The sequence below is a fragment of the Salarias fasciatus genome, chromosome 5 (genome assembly GCF_902148845.1).
Source record: "Salarias fasciatus chromosome 5, fSalaFa1.1, whole genome shotgun sequence".
Taxonomy (NCBI): domain Eukaryota; kingdom Metazoa; phylum Chordata; class Actinopteri; order Blenniiformes; family Blenniidae; genus Salarias; species Salarias fasciatus.
The window spans coordinates 12,745,891-12,764,574 of record NC_043749.1 but is presented as its reverse complement, the minus strand read 5'-3'; the positions used below and the strand labels follow the sequence as shown (position 1 = coordinate 12,764,574).

The following is an 18,684-nucleotide window of genomic DNA, read 5'->3' as shown; positions in this document are numbered from 1 at the left end:
GTGAATGCGAGAGCCTGCAGTCCGATACACAAGCATACATACACCCACGCACGCACGGATGCACACACACGCACACACGCACTTTGATTGAATGTCAACGTTCAGATATTATTTGAGTCGATTTGTGACTCGTGGCTGAAAACGGTCATCCCGTCTCAGAGCAACAACTGGAGAGCAATTACTGTGTGCACACCTGGTAGACTGTGTGTGAGTGTGTGTGTGTGTGTGTGTGTGTGTATCGACAGTGTGTGCGTGAAACGGGTGTGAATCGTGTTTTAGCCATGCTTGCGCATACTGTACATGGCACAGAGTAATGATTCACGAGTGTGTATATCAGAAGAGAATGTCTGATTCTATTTACAATATTATATTCATTTTTACACAAATTCTCAAACTCTATTGATTTAACTGTGTCAAGTTATGACGCGTCTGATTTACCGAACAACACTGGAGTAACAAACGCCATAAAGGAGCAGGAGTTAGATGAATAACGGAGAGGAGACTTTTTGCTTTTTGTGTGGAGAGGGAGTGAAAGGACGTGAGTATATTGTTAGTCGGGGTAGATGAGGAAGCCAGAAAAGGTGCTGTATTTGTTTGTGTTCCCGCCGTGTACTTTGCCCCCGTCGAGCTGGACACACACTTCGTCCCCGACGTCCAGGTGGAGGATGACGCTGTTGGAGGCGTAGTCATAGTTCTGATCTGCGTCCTGAGCGATGGCGCTGGCCCTCACCTGAGACGGGCAAGGAGAAAAGCATCAAGAAAAACATTACAGTGAAGGAGAAACATTCTGGAAGGTGACGAAGCAGACATCTTACACGTTTATACATGCTGGACAGTGAAGGAAGGGAAATCCCTAAATCCATATGAACAGCAGCTGCAGATAAACATCCGTCCCTTCATGGTGACACACTGCAGCAACTACTTCAGAAAATCATTTCAAACATTCTCTTTAAATCAATAATTTTAAGTAATGATTCCATCTGAGTAATAAATTAATTTGGCATAGTCAGACATTATTATCATAATTATTATTTAGAATAAATTTTCATCAAAGACAAAATGAGTATTATGAAAACTGGATACAAAAAAAACTAGTCAATAATGACATTTAAAAAGTCTATTAAAAGTATAAGAATCAACAGAGAAAGAATAAACTGTATTATTTCATTTTTCTTTTTTTTTTTCCTCGACTATTTTCTGCCAGAGCCCTGATGTCAACGCAAACAGAAAATGCAAGAATCTTATTAGAACTTTTCAAACAGCTTCAATGTACGAATGTGCTCATGGATTGACCGTGACCTTTAATGTTTACTGAAGACGATCAATTTTCACTGGTTACTTTTCAATATTAAATCATGAGGAACCAATTAATTTGTCTCACCTGCGCTTTTCTACAAATCACCGATCCCACAATCCTCTCTGCTTTTGAATCACCGCTCTGCTCTTACATCCCCAAAACACTCATCATCATCTGCAGCCGAGGCATGTTCACCAGCACCGCCATCTAAATGTTAATTACCAAGAAAATGATGAAAATATGGATTTGTGGTCCACCTGAAGAACGCTAATGGTGCTCAACTGTGTGTGCAAAAAGATTTTAGAGGAAAATAATTTTTTTAGATTAGAAAAAGGACAAAAAAAGATAATCTAAAACTGTATGGATTTAAAGATGGATGTGTATCTCACACAAAACCTCTATGTTCAGTTTATCTGGGCGTTCCTCGTTGCCATTTTTTTAAGTTGAGATCTTGGTGTAATGTTATCAGCAGTGATGCCTTCCTGCCCACTGGGTAGATAAATGAGATGTGCAGTGATCTTTGGCCTCGAGCCGCCGTCTGAGAGGACAACCTTTCTTCCAGTCGCTATCAATTTTTACCAGAAGATTGTTGTGCTGCCACACCTGATCCACCTGTTGCAAGGGGAAGTCTAATCCAGATTACAAGGACGGTTCAATATGTCACATGTTGTACACGCACAAACACAACCATAAACACACAACAGCTGGTTGTCAGTCAGTTTTTTGGGATGCTTCACTGTTTTGTCTACTTTGACAGGTCGAACATGTTGTGCATTTTTTTGGGTCGAAATGTTTTCAAAAGATGAACTTTGGCTGTCACTTTATGAAACACTATTTGATCACCTTATGCTATTCAACATTTTACAGAAGGCACCTGAACATTTCAAGAAACGGCAGAAAAAAAAAAAGGTTTTATTTTATGAGTAATGAGTAAGTGCTGCAACGTCCACGTATCTATTTTATTATTAACAAAGTGCACGGAAAGAAACAGCTGTATTTTGAATTCTAATTAGAGCACAACTCTAATATTAAGATCACTCCCATGATGCACTTTAAGTAAGACGTTGAACATTATTAAGATTATTTCAACCCCAAGTAATTGTTTTTTATTTATTTTTTTATTTTTTTTTATTTAAAACCAACACAGTCATATACAGGTGTCATTAAACAAGAGCTTTAAATATTTTATATGTAATATGGACTAATGAAACATCCGTCACACTTCTATCTGGACCCAGACAGTTTGATGTCTGGCGAGCAGAATGCCATCCACACAGCATTGGGTCTGTAATTGTATGAAAAGCAATTTAGAAGCAAATCACTACATGTGATGGCCGCTGCACACGTTTACGTAGCAAATAGCACTAATGCAGAACCACTTAGAGGAGATTCTGTGACATCTCTGCGCTTCACGATGATGATGAGCCCATATATGTTGCTAAATAAACTCAGCAGCAGTGTCATTAGCGCCAGAATGAAGTCCACCCCCCCTCCTGCAGCAGCCAGCATAATTACTACATGTAATGTAATGCATCTCCTTCCAGAAGATCAGTCCAGCGTCCTGGGATTTAGTTAAACACATTTCAATGTTGTAAAACAGCTTCCACGATGACAAAGAGGCATCTTTATTCATTAAGCTGCTAAATGTTTCTGTTATTTCATCCATGCTCAGTAAAATCCGACTCGTTTTCTCACTAAGTAACCAAATCCCCTCATAATAAATTGCGCCATCAGCAGGCAAGTAACAAACTACTCAAGCAGATAATCCATTTTATGTTGGAAAATAAAGTACACATGTGCATACATATTAATGAATGCAAATATCCTCACTCTATTCATGTCTACCCTTTGAGTCTGACTGAGGAGATGTTCCATCATCTTCCCTAATCAAACTTCTCTGATCCCTTGTGATCACAACGACAAATCACGTACGACAAAACTACTAATTTCTCCTCATCCTTCAACCAGTAAGGGCTTTTTTCCCCCCTATTCATAAATTAAACAATACATTTTCCTCTGAACCGGCATTTGGTTCATGTCGAGAAGGTGGACATTTTTATTCCCCACCTGAAGACAGAAATGAATCAATACATTTTCTTTGTTTTAATTCAACTCACATCACTCCATTAATTGTTGTCTCTCTCCACACCTCACGCCCCTTCCATCATCCCTCTTCCATTCGCAACGCCGTCCCATTCCTATCTCTTCATTCTGGACCCATCTATCCATCTTTTTTTGTCCGCACACCGGAATAAGATGCAGGTCACGCACACGTTTTCTCTCCCCCGCCATGGCAGAGTTGGCGGGAGCAAAGACTAAGTGTGTCCCTGTCCGGTCTAAATCGGATTGATTAACGACGTGCTGCTGTGGCAGGTCTCCTGAGAACCCCCCCCCGCCACCACCCGATCCCCAAACCCCCATCCCTCCCCACCCTCGCTGCTTTCTCCCAGCCCCGTGTAACGTCCCACACCCCACCCTACCTCCTGATGCATCAGGCCAGGCTACACATGGCTGTGGGCTACAGTAATTGGTAGTCAGACAGCCATGGCAGCACCCCACCTAATAGGTCCAACTCCCCAATAACTCCATACAATCACAATAAATGGGGGCACAGGATAGGCTACAGTGGTCAAATGGGCCCATGAAATACTAGCGGGAGGTCAGAATTAGATGCTCGCCCCCCCCCCCCCCACACACACACAGACACGTATTGTCCCGCTCTCGCTATACATCTCGATGAGAACAGCTCTCCTTCCCGTTACTTTTTATGAATCTCAAGTGAACACCTGAGGAAGGGGGAAAAAAATGCGGCATGTGAGGCAGTTTGTTACTTTATAGTGTTGGACTGCTTTTCTCTGAAGGGACTCAACAGCTCCCCTGAGGAGACCTAATAGGTTTCAGGAAAAATACAACAGTAAAGAGATTCTGACATCTTGTACATCCAACATCTGTCTACATGGTTAAACGGCAGAATTCCCCGGACGCTTCCCTCAGCTGAGCTGCAGGCTGACAGGCCGCTGTAACCAGCGATGGGTACTTCACACTGATGAGCACAGAAATCATCACGACCAGCCTCCGATGAAGAGAAAAACACTGATTATATCATGACAACTGTGCATGTTAAATTCTGCGGTATATTAGCGGGTATGGTGCTGCACAGCGGAGGAGTTGGAGCATCCCCACCTCCACCCAGGTCGGGGGTCTTTCTGTGTGGCGTTTTCTCCAGTCTAATTTAATGTACTGCTATAGAAGATGGGTTGATGAATGGAGTAGAGGAGATATGAACACTCATTTCTCTTTGATTCAAACTGTAATTAGCTAAGTAATTTGGGCAGTATGAATTCAAAACATTTGATCAGTATCTATACAGGTGAAAGGACTGTTGAGGTTTATCTTATTGAATATCGTTTAGACGAGAGACAATCTATGGCCTAGCACCTGGTTTATAAAGATCATCCCAGAATAATCCCCCTCCAGGCAAATCGTCGTAACACACACGTCCCACCCAAAAACAAAAAGGAGCGTGACACTCCAGTCACCCTTCAGTGTTGCTTATCTTTGGATTTCTTGGATTTTTAATGGAAAGGTGTCTAATAACAGGCCAGATTACTGAGATTGCAGCGTGAACTGCGGCTTACTTTCCCTGTTTGTAGATAAACTTCAGAGTAAGATTTTTTTTAGACTGCAAATTCCCTGAAGATACTGTGTGATTTTGGTTGAACTCACTTGCAATATCTTTGAACGACTTATAAAATCTGAGTTCCTACAGTGGGAGGGGTTTTACACTGTCAGTGCACAATCTGACTGCTGTTACAAACTCCAGCCATAATAAACTAATAGTAAAGAAGCAGAACACGAGGAAATACAGTGATGATCAAGGTGACTCTGGCCTCGCAGCAAAGCAACAGGATGTAGATTCCTGTTGGAGTAAAATCCTAGCTCACATCCACATGCTGTCTCCTTTTATACTTTCAAGTGTAAACCCTACCTGCACAACTGCTCAATTATTGTCACATACAGATGAAGAATATGAGTACTGATGTACATAATTAACTCCAATAAAGTGGAGAGTTATTATTGTGTTGTGTCACTTGCGATAAAAGACTCAGGCTTTCAAAATCACACGATTCTGTAGCAACTTTACTCCACTACCAGGCTTCCTTTAGCATGAACCCCAGGAACTGTGTGACCCAGGTGCAGCGCTGTATGCGGTTGATATGAAAACATACCACTTTTTCAAAAGCATTACCTTGAGTCAAGATTCAGTTCTGCAATGACCTTGGAAATGATTTTAAAAGCCCTCACATCACAGGCCACTCTTGAGGGAGCTGTACTTACATTCTGCACCAGGTCTTCAAGGGTTAAAGGATGTGCAGCGACAGTCTGGGTCCCTGATCCCTTCAGACATGTTCAGAAATGTCAATGTGTAACAGCCCCACTATTCTTGATAAATACAAAGAATAAATGAGCGTACCCTTGACACCCCTTCTCTCTGCCTGCAGTGCACCCTGGTACCCTGGGAGCGGTTCCAGTTGAGGCACGCTGAAAGAAAATACTATATAATTTGCTTTGGGTCAATCCTTAGTTTCAGTATTTTTTTTTTCTGCTAAGAAAGACACGTTTTATAGGACAGAACTGGACTAATAATCAGTCTAATAGCCAGAATAGTTTATAGTATTCAGACAGATCAGTTAAAAAACACACAAAATGCAAGTATAAGCAGTATTCTTTTCTATTTATCCAGTATAATCATCCCTCTCTAAACACTCCCAAGATAAAATTGTGCTTACTTGAATTACCCCCATTTAGTGAGTTCCAATAAAAGTTTGAGCAATTATATTCACACCACCTCATTGAAATGGCCTTTATAAACATGAGCGCCGGCTAATTATATTTGCCAGCCAATAGGACACAAGTTATTTATGGGTATTTTTATGGTTGACTTCCTCATGAGGCACGGAGGTTTACTTGGCCCCGACACACACAGTGAATATTGTGACATTTACTGTGTTTATGATTAATTCATTTTAAGACTGTCTCTCTATATATACAGTAGCCCAGTGGACACGTTTTATACATTTTATGCACATATTTACAAGAGTGTGGCATTTAACGTCTTATCGCAATCATCATTAATATTACTGACCTAATAAAATGCTATTAAAACCACGAATAAATGCCATCTGAGTCATACTCAGTGAAACCAAATAAGAAGGATGCATTAAAGTTAGGTGTGTATTGTTGATGAGATTAAGTAGTTTGTTTTTTGGAAATTTTAGAAGCGTTAAGTAACACACTGAAAATGTTTCCTTAAAACCAAAAACTGGAAACACCTAACTCCAATATTTAAAGCGCTGGAATCAAACTGTTCTTCATATCACGTTACTGGTGTTCCTTATGCGCCCCAGTGAAATGCTGAAAACATTGGTACGTCTCAACAGCGGGATTTTCACCAGCTCCAATTTGACTTATTTAGATGTTTTATTGTCTCCTTAAATGCAGTTTGCAACTGCAGCCGTGCTGTCCTCCTTCTGTGAGTCCACAAATGTGACGTTTCCTTGAAAAAAATAAGGCTGCAGGACTATAAACAATGGTGCAGCTAGCCAGACTCACGTCCAGATGGAGATCTGGAAGAGCCTATAAAACACTGTCAAATGAGGAATAAATGAAAATGAAACAAAATGGGGTTTTTTTTGGTTTTTTTTCAAGAAACGCAACATGACCAGTGTTCACACTGCTGCTTCAAGCTAAGCATCAAACAGTGTCAAACTCAGGTCACCACAATTCAGGACATCGAGGCTTCTCCTCAGTCTAGGCACAGTGCCAACAGTTCACCGAAACTCAGACGTAACTCAGCATTTTGATGTTGTGCTTTTCTTTCGCTCATGAGTAAAGTTCCTCCACAATACTTATGGAAACCTGATGTTACAGCAAGGAATATATGAGGTATCAGAAGCTAAATTGAGAATCTATCACAAAAATGAAGATTAATAGATATCCTCAGTCTGAACTTAGGAGTATTTTCACCCATTCATTACACTTGTCTTTTGTACATATGTGCTGTACAGTGTCAAACATGAGGCTAGGTGGCAGCTAAAAGGAATATGATCAGTGTTCCCAAATATTAATGAATGGCTATTAGCTATTATCAGTCCTAAAAGTCGCTTCAAGTTGCTAAATGATATCATCTTTACATAATTAGCATAACTAACTGTTGGTATGAAATTATAATGGACGATGTCAGAGACCAAAAAGTGAGAAGAAAGCTGGACAAAAAAAAGCTGGACATGTTTAAATTTATCTTCTTCAGTTAATTATGGCTTTGTTTTTTCATCTTGTGTCATTAAATGTTGCAATACTGAATTTAATCTCAACCTTGGAAGTAAATTCTTTTAGTATGACAATGAAGAAACATAAACATTTACATGTCCTGCCCTGTAGGCCACAGCTTAAAACACGTGCTATTCATTTGCAGTGTCGGTCTCCTCTCTATTGACAGCAGCTTCCACGGCTAAGAGAGCCACTGTCAGACCACTTCCTACCTCCAGAACACCACACAAGTCTCTAAAACACCACAAAAGTACCAAAATAAACAAATAAATAAATAAATAAGAAAGTACACTGAAAACAGTATCTAGATTTGTGGTGAGGGAATAAAGAATCTTGCCAGGTTTATCATGAAATTTACCAGTTTGACAACACTCATCAGCTATGCTACAGTTCCCTTTCTGTAACGTTAGCTTTATGTTAGCGATTAGAATGAGAATATTTACTGATGAGCAAACATCGATACGTATGCAATCCTTTTCTCTTACTGCTGCGGTATTTCCATCATAAATTAGATTAATTCAGGCTTTTTGCCAGAAGCTGATAGACTGAGTAAAGTCACTCGTGGGTCTGAAAATCCCAAAACTATAGATGTGGTTTGTTTCTTGATTTCTTCTTAATAAGCTTATCTAAAAAACAAATCAGTTTAACAATGAGATATTGGATTTTTCAAATATTTATTAGTTTCACTTGCTACTAAGCCATTAATACATACCTATATTTACAAAGATAAAGGTGTACATATCATATTATTATAGGTACTGCTTAAAAATGGTGTGTAATATTTATAATTTGGATTTCACAATTTGAATCAAATAAAAATGTGCGTAATCATAATGTGTTAAGTGCAACCTTCCACAAACAGCAGGGCTCACGCCTCCTCAAACACACACCAAACACACCAGAAAAAGCTTCCTAAAGTGACAGGATCGTGTGATGTGTTTTCCTGTAAAGACAATATTACTGTAGTACTAATTGCTGAAATAAAAAAATTCTCTGGATTTAATATCTAATTTATTTCAGATTATTTGAAGGTATCCATCGTTGTTTTACATATTACCCATAATCCCTTGCTTTTGAATCTGAATAGTGAGGTGTTTGACCACTGTAAGAGATATTTTAATTCCCAGAACCACGCTCACAGTGATCAGATGGGACAGTGTAATGAGTCTGCAGGTTCAGCTGTCAGTAACAATAAGAGTGAAACCTTGTTTTCTTAAAGTGAGCAGGAGGAACTGGGGCTTTGGGAGTGAAAACAAGAGGGAAAGGCAAATCAGGATTATTGTCAACAGTGGCGGAGATTGATAGCGACAAGGGAGTGAATTTCTGTCTGTTGGCCCAGCGCTGTTCTGACTTGATCTGCTGCTGTGGGGAAGAAGGGAGACCCAGAGGAGAATAGAGAAGATTACACTGCCTCCACTTGTCATTAGGAGGGTAACATTAAATGGGGAAGGAGATGATGGGAGTGGTGGTCAGATTAGAGCAAGAGAGAGAGAGAGTGAAATTATTCAATATCAGGGCAAAGTGTACAAGAAAGTCTACATTTCAGCCATGTGTCACTGATTTGTGTGACACATTTAATTGCTGAAAAACTGTGTATCATACATAAGACATTTGCCGCGTCTTTGTTTTGTTTGGATGTTCGTGTGTTGTTTTAGTGAAAACTGATGGGAGGAGTGCACGAGGTGAAGAGAAACTAAATTTGGATGAGGTCGCACAGGCGAGCGAGCAGCTGCGTGCACTTTAACAGTCTGAGCACAGAATCCAAGTGAAGGAAGCCAAAGTTGAGAGAGGCCTTGAGTGATGGCGGGAGGGAGGCTGTTGGATAACAAACTGATCAAGCATGCCGGTTTCAGAGGAGGAGGGGGGCATGAATGAGGTTGGGGAGGTGGTCTGCCCATGTAGTCTGTTATTTTTTTTCAGTTTTGTTTTGTTTCGCCGTGGCGCCTTGATCCTCTGGTAATAAAAGTGACAGGATTCATTCACTGTGATGTACAGACCTCTCAGAGCGGAGCGAGCGATTGAGACAGGGTCTCTTAAACTTACCTGAGGGACCTCTGAGGGTGAACTGGGAGGGAGGGGAAGGGCAAATGAAATGGCTTTTTTTTTTTTCTGTATAAGCAGCTGTGTTCTCGCAGGCTCTGTGCATGCGCCGTCAGTGGTATCCTGTTTCCATTATGCAGGTTGAGATGTAACCCTTCTCCTGCACTGCAGAGTCACACACTAATTGGCATACTAAATGCTAATATTTTGCCATGACACTCAAGACCCAAGGTGTCAAGATGTTGATTAGAAAGTCTCTAATTGGCTCTACACTGAAACCTTTGAGGGTAAGGAGAATGGTTTAATTGGGTATAAATGGGTCCTCTGTATGTTCTGTACAGAACAGTTTCAACAAAGCTTCAATTCTGAAGTTAAATTATATTATTTCTTCACAACATACTGTTTACTGTCTTGTTTCAGAGATGTTCAAAGGTAAACACATGAAAAAGAACACAGTGAGCGACTAATTATCCAACACTTGAGTCATGCAAAACCTGTCTGGCAGTACTGAAGACCAAATCCATCAAGTCCTCCAAACAATCAAACTCTGCTCTGTGAAGAGTTAATCACCTGGTTAACATTAGCTAAAACAAAAAACACCACTATCAAACACTGTGGCTCACCGCTGTTCATGAACAAAACTAAATACTGTTTTCTTGATGAGGAGGAATAATAATATAATAGGGAAGCAAAAGCGAGGGACAACAAAGGGCTGGCAAAACCCAGTAACAACCAGCCGTCTCCTTTTAGTCCTCAGGATATAATGGCCTCAGCCATTATAACAGAAACATATAGTCAAATAATGGCTGTGTGCACGAACATGCGCATAAATGTGCAAGGTTTCAGAGAAAAAACAAACAGGGCAAGCTGCAGGGTGTATGAGAGGATTCCTTGTGTTTGCACTACAAGAACTGCTGTCTGAAGGGACAGACTTTCATCCTTTACCACGAAATGTTTCCCATTATAATGTTCAGCCAGTGTGACACCGAAGCAATGCAACACACGGGAAATTAGTTTATGAATTATTCCGTCAAGACAGGCGCAACTGTCGGGGAGGGAAACAGCTCCAAATGTGCCAAAATAAAATACATTTAAAAGTGTCTAATGAAGCGCCACACAGGGCCCATATTGACACCTTGTCTGACTTTCTGTAATTAGGAGCTTCCTCCTCTCACACCTTCCGACTGGAGGCGAGCTGTTCTCTTCTTCTAATTGAATCCCGGCTTGTCATCATCATAACTTTTAAGTGGTTTAATTAATTATCAGATTAGCCTGTATATGTCAGTGGCTATCTAATGCATCTGTTGGGAGATGAATTCACAAAAAAAGCATGTTAAGCTGAACATTAATTTGATGCTTGAGCACCAAACTTAGTTTTGATTCATAGGTGAGTAAATCACTTAGATTTAAAAACGCCTTATGAAACAAGAATCAACAGTTCCAACCTTTTTGAGCCCCTATATGTATATTTTATGGCTTGCACACCTTTATTATGCCTTTAACCTGGAGATTAAATGTCGACTCTTAATTAATCTTTTGTCCAACCTTTACACCTTACATTGTGAAGGCTGAGCCACATGTGGGGGCTTTTTGACGGGCCTCGGTTTCACCACCATCCTCCAGCAAGGTCCCAGCAATCCCACTCCTATAACAAGGATACCGCGTGGAAAAAAAACCCCAAGATGCTGAAATGTTACTTTCACTCATCAAAACTACGAACTGACCAACTGACCAGACCAGACCCCCCCCCCCCCCACTGTTTCAGACCAGCTATAAATATTCATACTCCCACTCGGTGCTCATCACTGTAAAGGGCAAAGTACATATTGGTGGTGAATTATATATCCATTGAAAAGGTCATCTACCTCAACACCAATCCTTTGATGAGTTATGGGACACAGCGAAGGAGGAAGATTCCGTCCACTGAGTGCTTAATCTCTGCTGTAAACTCGCACGTCAGCCACACATTTTTATCAGCGAGCGTTCGAGACGATCTGCTGGGATAAAGCTTGACATGTCTAGTTTTTTTTTTTTTAAATCATCAGTCTGAATCCATGACTTTCTTTCTTATTTTGAACGGCTGTATTAACTTGATAACCTCTTTAGATCCTCCAGCGAGTCCTTGCCGCATACACACTCTCCTCTCTGTCCGCCTGTCTGTCCGTCAGCCTCCTCGTCCGTGTGCCGCCTGTCTCCGCTGTGATCTCTCCCCAGGATGCGGCTTGTTCTCAGCTGCCTTTGACAAGACATTGATCAACGCTGTGCATATCGGTCTGACAATCGTCGGAGACCTCTGCACACTCCTGCACGTACCTCTGCTCGTGCTGTGAAGCTCGCTTTAGACGGACTCGGCAGGCTGCGAGCAAAAACTTTTCAACGCTCTTTTCTCTCAGTTTAGGTGTATATGTAGTCTCGTTAATTTTTCCTCTTTACCCACGCTTGATTTTCCATTAGCTGTTAGATTTTTGATTCACATCTGATTCAAACAATAATGTGGGCTATAATCTAGAAACTACAATAAAGTGCATTTTCAGGTGTTCTCTAAAAATTAACAAGTATTATTTACTCGGCTTTTTACCAGATGTCCCTGCTGTCCCAACTGTGATTCAAACCCAGGACCCAAACTCAAAGTCAAAGCTTAACTTAGTGTGCCACTAAAGAATAATCCAATATATCTAAATGAGTTCAAAAGGCTTTTTTTTATTTACCTGTGGCATTTTAGCCTAGATTTTTTTTCCATTTATAGTCCCTAGCTCTTAACGTATCTACAATAATAATCAAATAGACTGACTTGCAGCATCAAAACTATTCAATATTTATTTAGCAATGTGTAAGTGTTTTCTGACCTGTTATTTTCAAGCAGGCATTACATTAATGTAGCATTATATAGTTGCTGTAACCTGAACAACAACAGTGCATGACGCTATAAAAGACATTTCGATTCATAGGAAAATGTCTTGGAATCGTATTGGTAAATGTAGGGAACTCTGTAATAATATAATGGATCTAACGGTTAATATTGTTTATCAACTCTGAATTAAGTCAATTTAAAGTGACGTAAACCTGACAGCGATTTAGGCCTTGATAGAACTTACACTGTTGTAAAGTGAAATCTAAAATATTTAACATCAGTGTCATTTAACAACACTTAGAAAGTTTTAGGTCACACTCACTGGCATATGCTACAGCTACACTTGTACCTCTGCCATAAATTCTGCCTGAACAGAGGTCATGAAAATATCTCTGACAGTTTGAGGCTAAGCGGAACATCATCGCCTTCAAAAATGGCAGGTTTATAGCAGACCTATTACTAGACAACATTAGGTTGGACATATATGCCTCATGGGGTGATTGATGAGTTTATGTTCGCCACATACTTTACAAACAGCCACATCTGATACAACTGAATGGAAATAGAAATTTCTAAATGCTAGTTTTTACTAAGAAACTACATTTTTAGTTAGAACAAGGTTGAAATGACCGACCCACTTCTTCCCTTCAAATTATCCAGGAATATTTAATAATTTCTAAGCTGAACGATTCAGGAGTGTGCAATTAATTTTCTGAAGGGGTAATATGAAAAACTAACATTACTGAGGAGGGCTAAGCCATGACTTCTACTAAGTTCAGCTCAATATGTGTATCTCCAACTGAGAAGCAAGTCGTTTTCCTGCTCTGCATCAGTCGAGCTTTGCATGTTTTTGAGTGAACTAAATGCAGTACAGTGGAAATAATAGATCAAAACTGGAGAAAAGCAGTTGCATTGCATCATATGCCCGCATTTCCATTCCTACTGGCAGAAGAATATCATTCTGTGGTGAACAAAATTAACTTCACACAAGGATAAAACCTGAGTGGAGGAACAACTAACTAAAGTGCTACTCAGCGTCTTTGCAGTCTCTCAGTCGGTAATGTCTGTACTAAAGTTTCCCCGTTGACCTGAGTGCTTCAGCTTGTCTATTCACACAAAACAGCAGCAAGTGCAATGAAACTGTGAGGGCAAGATCAGCACTGAATTGGGTTAAATAATTTAGTTGATGGAAAAGATAATTAATGGGGAAGGAGTCAATAGCCAGTGTGGATGGGAAATGTGTTTGCGCGAGCGTGTGTGTGAGTGTGTGTGTGTGTGTAAAGGAGGGGCACAGGTGAAGGGGAGAAGATCTCATCTAAAGGCTATGAAAGATTTAACAGCAGGAGAGGACAGGAATGACAATGTCTGTGAAGCCACGCAACAAGCCAGGTCCCCCAATTATATCTGGCATTTAACTGTCTGTCCTCTTTACTCTGCACCTTATGCGCATCCTGTCAAATCGATAAAATGAGAAATAACTGTCTTTATAGACTCGATCAGTCACATAAAACATGCACTACATAAAGGTGTATGTATTCAGGAGGTCTGTTAAATATATAGAAAGCTGAGCTACTGAGCGCGGTTTCATGTTACTTTACAATTGTTTCCACATGTGTATCAATAGTACAACTGCAAATATTTAATCCCGAATGTGATCATAGGACAAGTAACATATCTAACTTCTTCTATCACAACAAACAGGAAGTTTCATTTAGTTTCAGAAATGTCTAATACAATCTGTGTTATTGGATGCGCACAAAATAATTTCTACTTGTAATTTGTGATAATGACCTTTGAATTCATGCTCATTCCAAATGTGATGTGATAATGAATCACTGTTCTCCTAAATTCATATAAAATAAAACATTATTGCTGCCATTGTCTAAAGCAAAGAATTTTTTGCATGGTTGCAATATCTTGTGGTAATGCACTATTTGTCAGAAACTGAAATTATAAATTCATCACAAAAAGCACTCAGCTGAATAATCAATATTTACCATTATCATTAGTTGTTGGCTTAATGTCTAATTTGCCAGCCTGCAGAGAATACACTATGTATCATGTATTGAGGGAATGTAATCATTTACAAGCTCAATAAGAAAAAAAGATGTGTAATAATTACCAAACAAAAACCATTACTGCAATCTCTGTTTACACACACACAAAAAAAATTAAACATGCTTATGTATCCTAAATTACTGAGTTGTTTTAAGTTCATCTTTCATTGAATTTCACCAACTTTCAAAATGCATCACGTGACCTGGAACAGACCTGAGGAACACTGGAACTGATGTTTCAGGGCAGGTCCTGCACCAGAGAGGTCAAACTCAACTTCGTTCAGAGGCCACATGTACCCCAGGTTGATATTCATTAGGCAAAGCAATATTAAAATAACAAACAGCCAGATAATCAATGAATATTAATAAAAGCAGCAAAACAATAATCGAATAACCTAGAAGCAATTATATTATTTACCTTTGTTTTAGTGGAAAAAAACAGTTGAAATATGTTTTCATTCATTTCATTCATCATCAATTATGAACTTAAAAATTTAAAACAAAATACAAAAGCACTTCATTCTCACCTCATTGAACACAGTTCAGTTTGCAGCACAAACATTTTCAAAAACATTGCATTCCTTGTATTGAGTCCATGCGAATGACTTGTTGCTGCATGACTGCTGCTCATTTAGTCTCATGTTCTGTTATAACAGTGCACCCAAATTAGAAACAGTAGTCACTCTTTCAGGAAGCTTGGAGTTGACATCTTCGTTTAGCATGTTTAGGTTGCACACTGTGGATGAATCAGGCCCTCTGTTCTGGCCCACAGGCCATATCTGGGGTTTCCCTGTTGATGTTGATCACATTACAACAAACTGCAGAAAAATTAAAGCCAAAAAGATAAAATATACTGTATGTTCTTGTTGCTGCAATGGTAATTCCTACAGGTTTGCCTGAGGGCAGGCTCAGCCTCCCTGTGAAGCACAGACAAGTAATTAGAAGTAAAAGGTAACACAATAATCCTCACGTCTTTGTGCTGGACTCCACACACACCAACAGCACTGGTGTGGGGAGGGCTGGAGGTGCAGCCCATTGTACACAATCAAAATTTGACTCATGTTGGTAATTTGTCGTGTATTTCCATCTCTGAAAGGCGACTATCAAAAAAAAAGAAAAAAACAACAACAAACTATCCCTTTTCCTTTTCCTCAAACTGCCCATCTCAGTTACTTAACACGTTTTTGGGATGTAGATTCTGCTGATCATGTTTAAAACCAGCATCCTGAACACAGTGCTGGTCTGCTCAGTCGTACACAGCCGTCCGTTCATCTTCTGTGTAAATTATGTGAAACGAAGCTGTGATGCCATCAAATGCGCAGTCTGTAACAACACAAAGCATGTTTTTCTTCGTGTTCTTTTTCCTTCCTCTTTCCCTGTAATCCCCAGGACATCACTCTTCTGTTCTGCAGCACACGTCAGAATCGGAGCTCCTCAGCAGAGTGAGGGCTTAGTGCTTCAAGCTCGTCACGCTTCTCCAGATGGAAGCATCCAAGGCTTTTGCCAGGCGTTTGTACTTGTTTATTTATTAGTGTTAAAGTCAGAGTTCCTCGGAGGACAGTAGCCAGCTGTTGCATTTTGGCTTTGTTCCACTGAGACAAGGACAACTGTTATCTTCTTGATCGCTCAGCTCTCTCTCTCTCTCTGATTTCCAAGTAGCATACACAATTACAGGTTCTACTATGGAGTCGTTACAAATCCCACGACCGTTTGCATCAAGATTCCTTTCTTCATTAAGCCTTACAGTATGTCACAGACTTCTTTACTGAACAAAACTTAACATCATAGAAAACAGAACTAGAGCCACTTTACTGTAATTCTCCTCTCATCTTGACGCGTTTGTTCAGATGTTACTTTGTTTGAATCTTGACAACACTGTAAAGTTAGATGTGTGTTTTGCAAGAAATACTGTACGACCTTTGCAACTTTGCGAAAAAAACGTTTTTAAAAAACTCTTTAAAACTAAGTTAGAAGTGGACACATTTCATCAACGCTTGGTGCTTCATTCAAGTCCCCTGATAAAACCTTCACCTCATGTTTCAGTTCGGCTTTATGTTGAGTTTCAAAAGTTTTTTTTTTTTTTTTCCCTCCCAATGTTTGCAGACTGTAGTTAAGCCAAGTGTGTCGTTCTCACATGGAAGTGTATCATTTAATTTTGTTGGAGCTGGTGTTTGCTGTGATTGTTGCCTGCTGGAGTCGGCGGTGCTGGATTACCCGACTCCATTAGAAAACTTTCAGATGGGTTTTGTCGGTTTCGTGTTGCTGACAAGTTCAGTAAGACACTTCAGAATGGATCCGCATCAGAGCGCACTCACCTGTCCGTTCTTCTTCAGGTCTGCCCACATGCTCGTCCCGTCGCCTCCTCTCATCAGGACGTGGTAGGTGAAGTAGTAGATGCCGGGCAGAGGGCAGGTGAACTTGCCGGTGCTGGGCTCGTAGTAGTTTCCTACGTTGGTCACCACGTCATCAAACTTCAGTATCTCACTCCCTTCGTGCTGTTTCCGGAGGCCGGCGTAGAAGGCGATTTTGGGACTATAGAAGGAGGGGCCATAGCCGCCGGGTCCAGGCCCTGGTGGACCAGGGGGACCGGGCTTTCCAGGCTCTCCTGGGGGCCCTTTGGGACCTGGAGGACCAGGAAGTCCGGGGCTCCCTCTGAACCCCTGCTTGCCCCTGCGGTTTGAGAAGTCTGGGGGCTGCGGGGAGACGGACGTCAGCTCTCCCTGAGGGGGGGCGAAAGTGTCACACACCATCTTGCAGCTCCCGAGCATTTCGTAATGCGTGCCCCCTCCTCCCGACCCTCCCCCCTTGGTCGTGTGGACCAATAGGGGAATGGCCACGAGCAGGACCAGAACCATGGCCACGCCAACTCCAGCCCCGATCACACGCTTCTTGCGGCTGAGCCGAGACGCGGCCAGCGTGAGGAAGTCCTCCTCCCCCTTAGCTGGGATGGTTGTTCCGGCCAGGCTGAAGTCTGGGTGGGGAGTCGCTACAGAATCAAGGTGGAGGTAGAAAAGGTGTGGTTTTGTGGGACAGAGGAAATAAGCGGTGGGCTCTTCAAGGAAGTGAAAACTCTCTCACAGGCACAGGAATAAAAAAAAAATCTGACGTCAAGGGGAGAATGACAAGCATGTTTTAGCCATGTCTTGGTGTTCGGTGCGTTTGATTTATATCCTTTTATTTGTCGTCGTCCTTGTTTTATTTTGTTTTTTCAGAGTTCTCTCCCTATTTAAAGATAATGCACCATCTCAAATATTTCAAATGCGTTTACTGAGCGCGGACACAAAGATGTTGGATTTGAGGTCGAGTGCTTTGACTGTTAATCCAGCTCCAGTTTGCGGAAGCCCCAGTGAAATCCTTCAGGTGTTCAGGCCGAGAGCTGTCAGGTGGGGTCTACAGTATTCCCACTGGAGTTCATCTCACCCACCACATACGGGGAAGGGCGCTTTGCTTGTCTGTTCAGGAATGAAGAAAAGAAAAGAAAGAAACAGCTAAATCTCTGCTCTCTTCCTCCCCCCTCCTGCCCGCTTCAGCTTGGTTTTGAGATTCTCGCTTTTATTAGATTTATCTCAGAAATCTATTCTTCCTCTCAGCCGACAGATTTGCTGCAGCTCATGAAAGAAGGCGGACTCTTATGAGATGAGGAAACTTGTTTTAAAGGCAGCATGGGTACATTTGATCAGTGATTCACTTGTGATCTAGAACAAAATGCAGAAACACACACACACACACACACACACACACACACACACACAATAATAAATAAACAGCAAAAGCTAAATATGCCATAATATTCTTAAAAAGTTAAATATAGTAGACATTTTGGAAATTTAGCTGCTGGTGTTAAATTGTGGATTCAGTTCATAATACATACAAAATAGATTTTATTGTTAATTCTATACAATCCCCTGAATCAATTAAGAAGCTTTTTCAGCCTGCAAAAACTACAGACGATTAAAAAATAACAGGTTTAATGACTCCTTGTTAGTATTCTCACAGGCCAATGATTTACTAGTTAGTTTAAAAAAAAAAAAAAAAGTGGGTACGTGAATTAAAACCTGAATTAATTTTATTTGATAATTTAATTGAAACTGATTTAAAAAAAACGCACA

The 18,684-nt window shown here is 40.7% G+C and overlaps 1 protein-coding gene across 1 annotated transcript; it reads right to left on the bottom strand.

Annotated features, from left to right (window-relative positions):
- Positions 1–464: 464 nt before the first annotated feature.
- Positions 465–17,641, bottom strand: c1ql4b (complement component 1, q subcomponent-like 4b). The gene is made up of 2 exons (XM_030091192.1): positions 16,891–17,641; positions 465–730 (listed from the first exon to the last, which is right to left on the bottom strand). The coding sequence occupies exons 1-2, from the start codon at positions 17,428–17,430 to the stop codon at positions 551–553; spliced, it is 720 nt and encodes a 239-aa protein (XP_029947052.1). The 5' UTR covers positions 17,431–17,641; the 3' UTR covers positions 465–550.
- Positions 17,642–18,684: the final 1,043 nt, after the last annotated feature.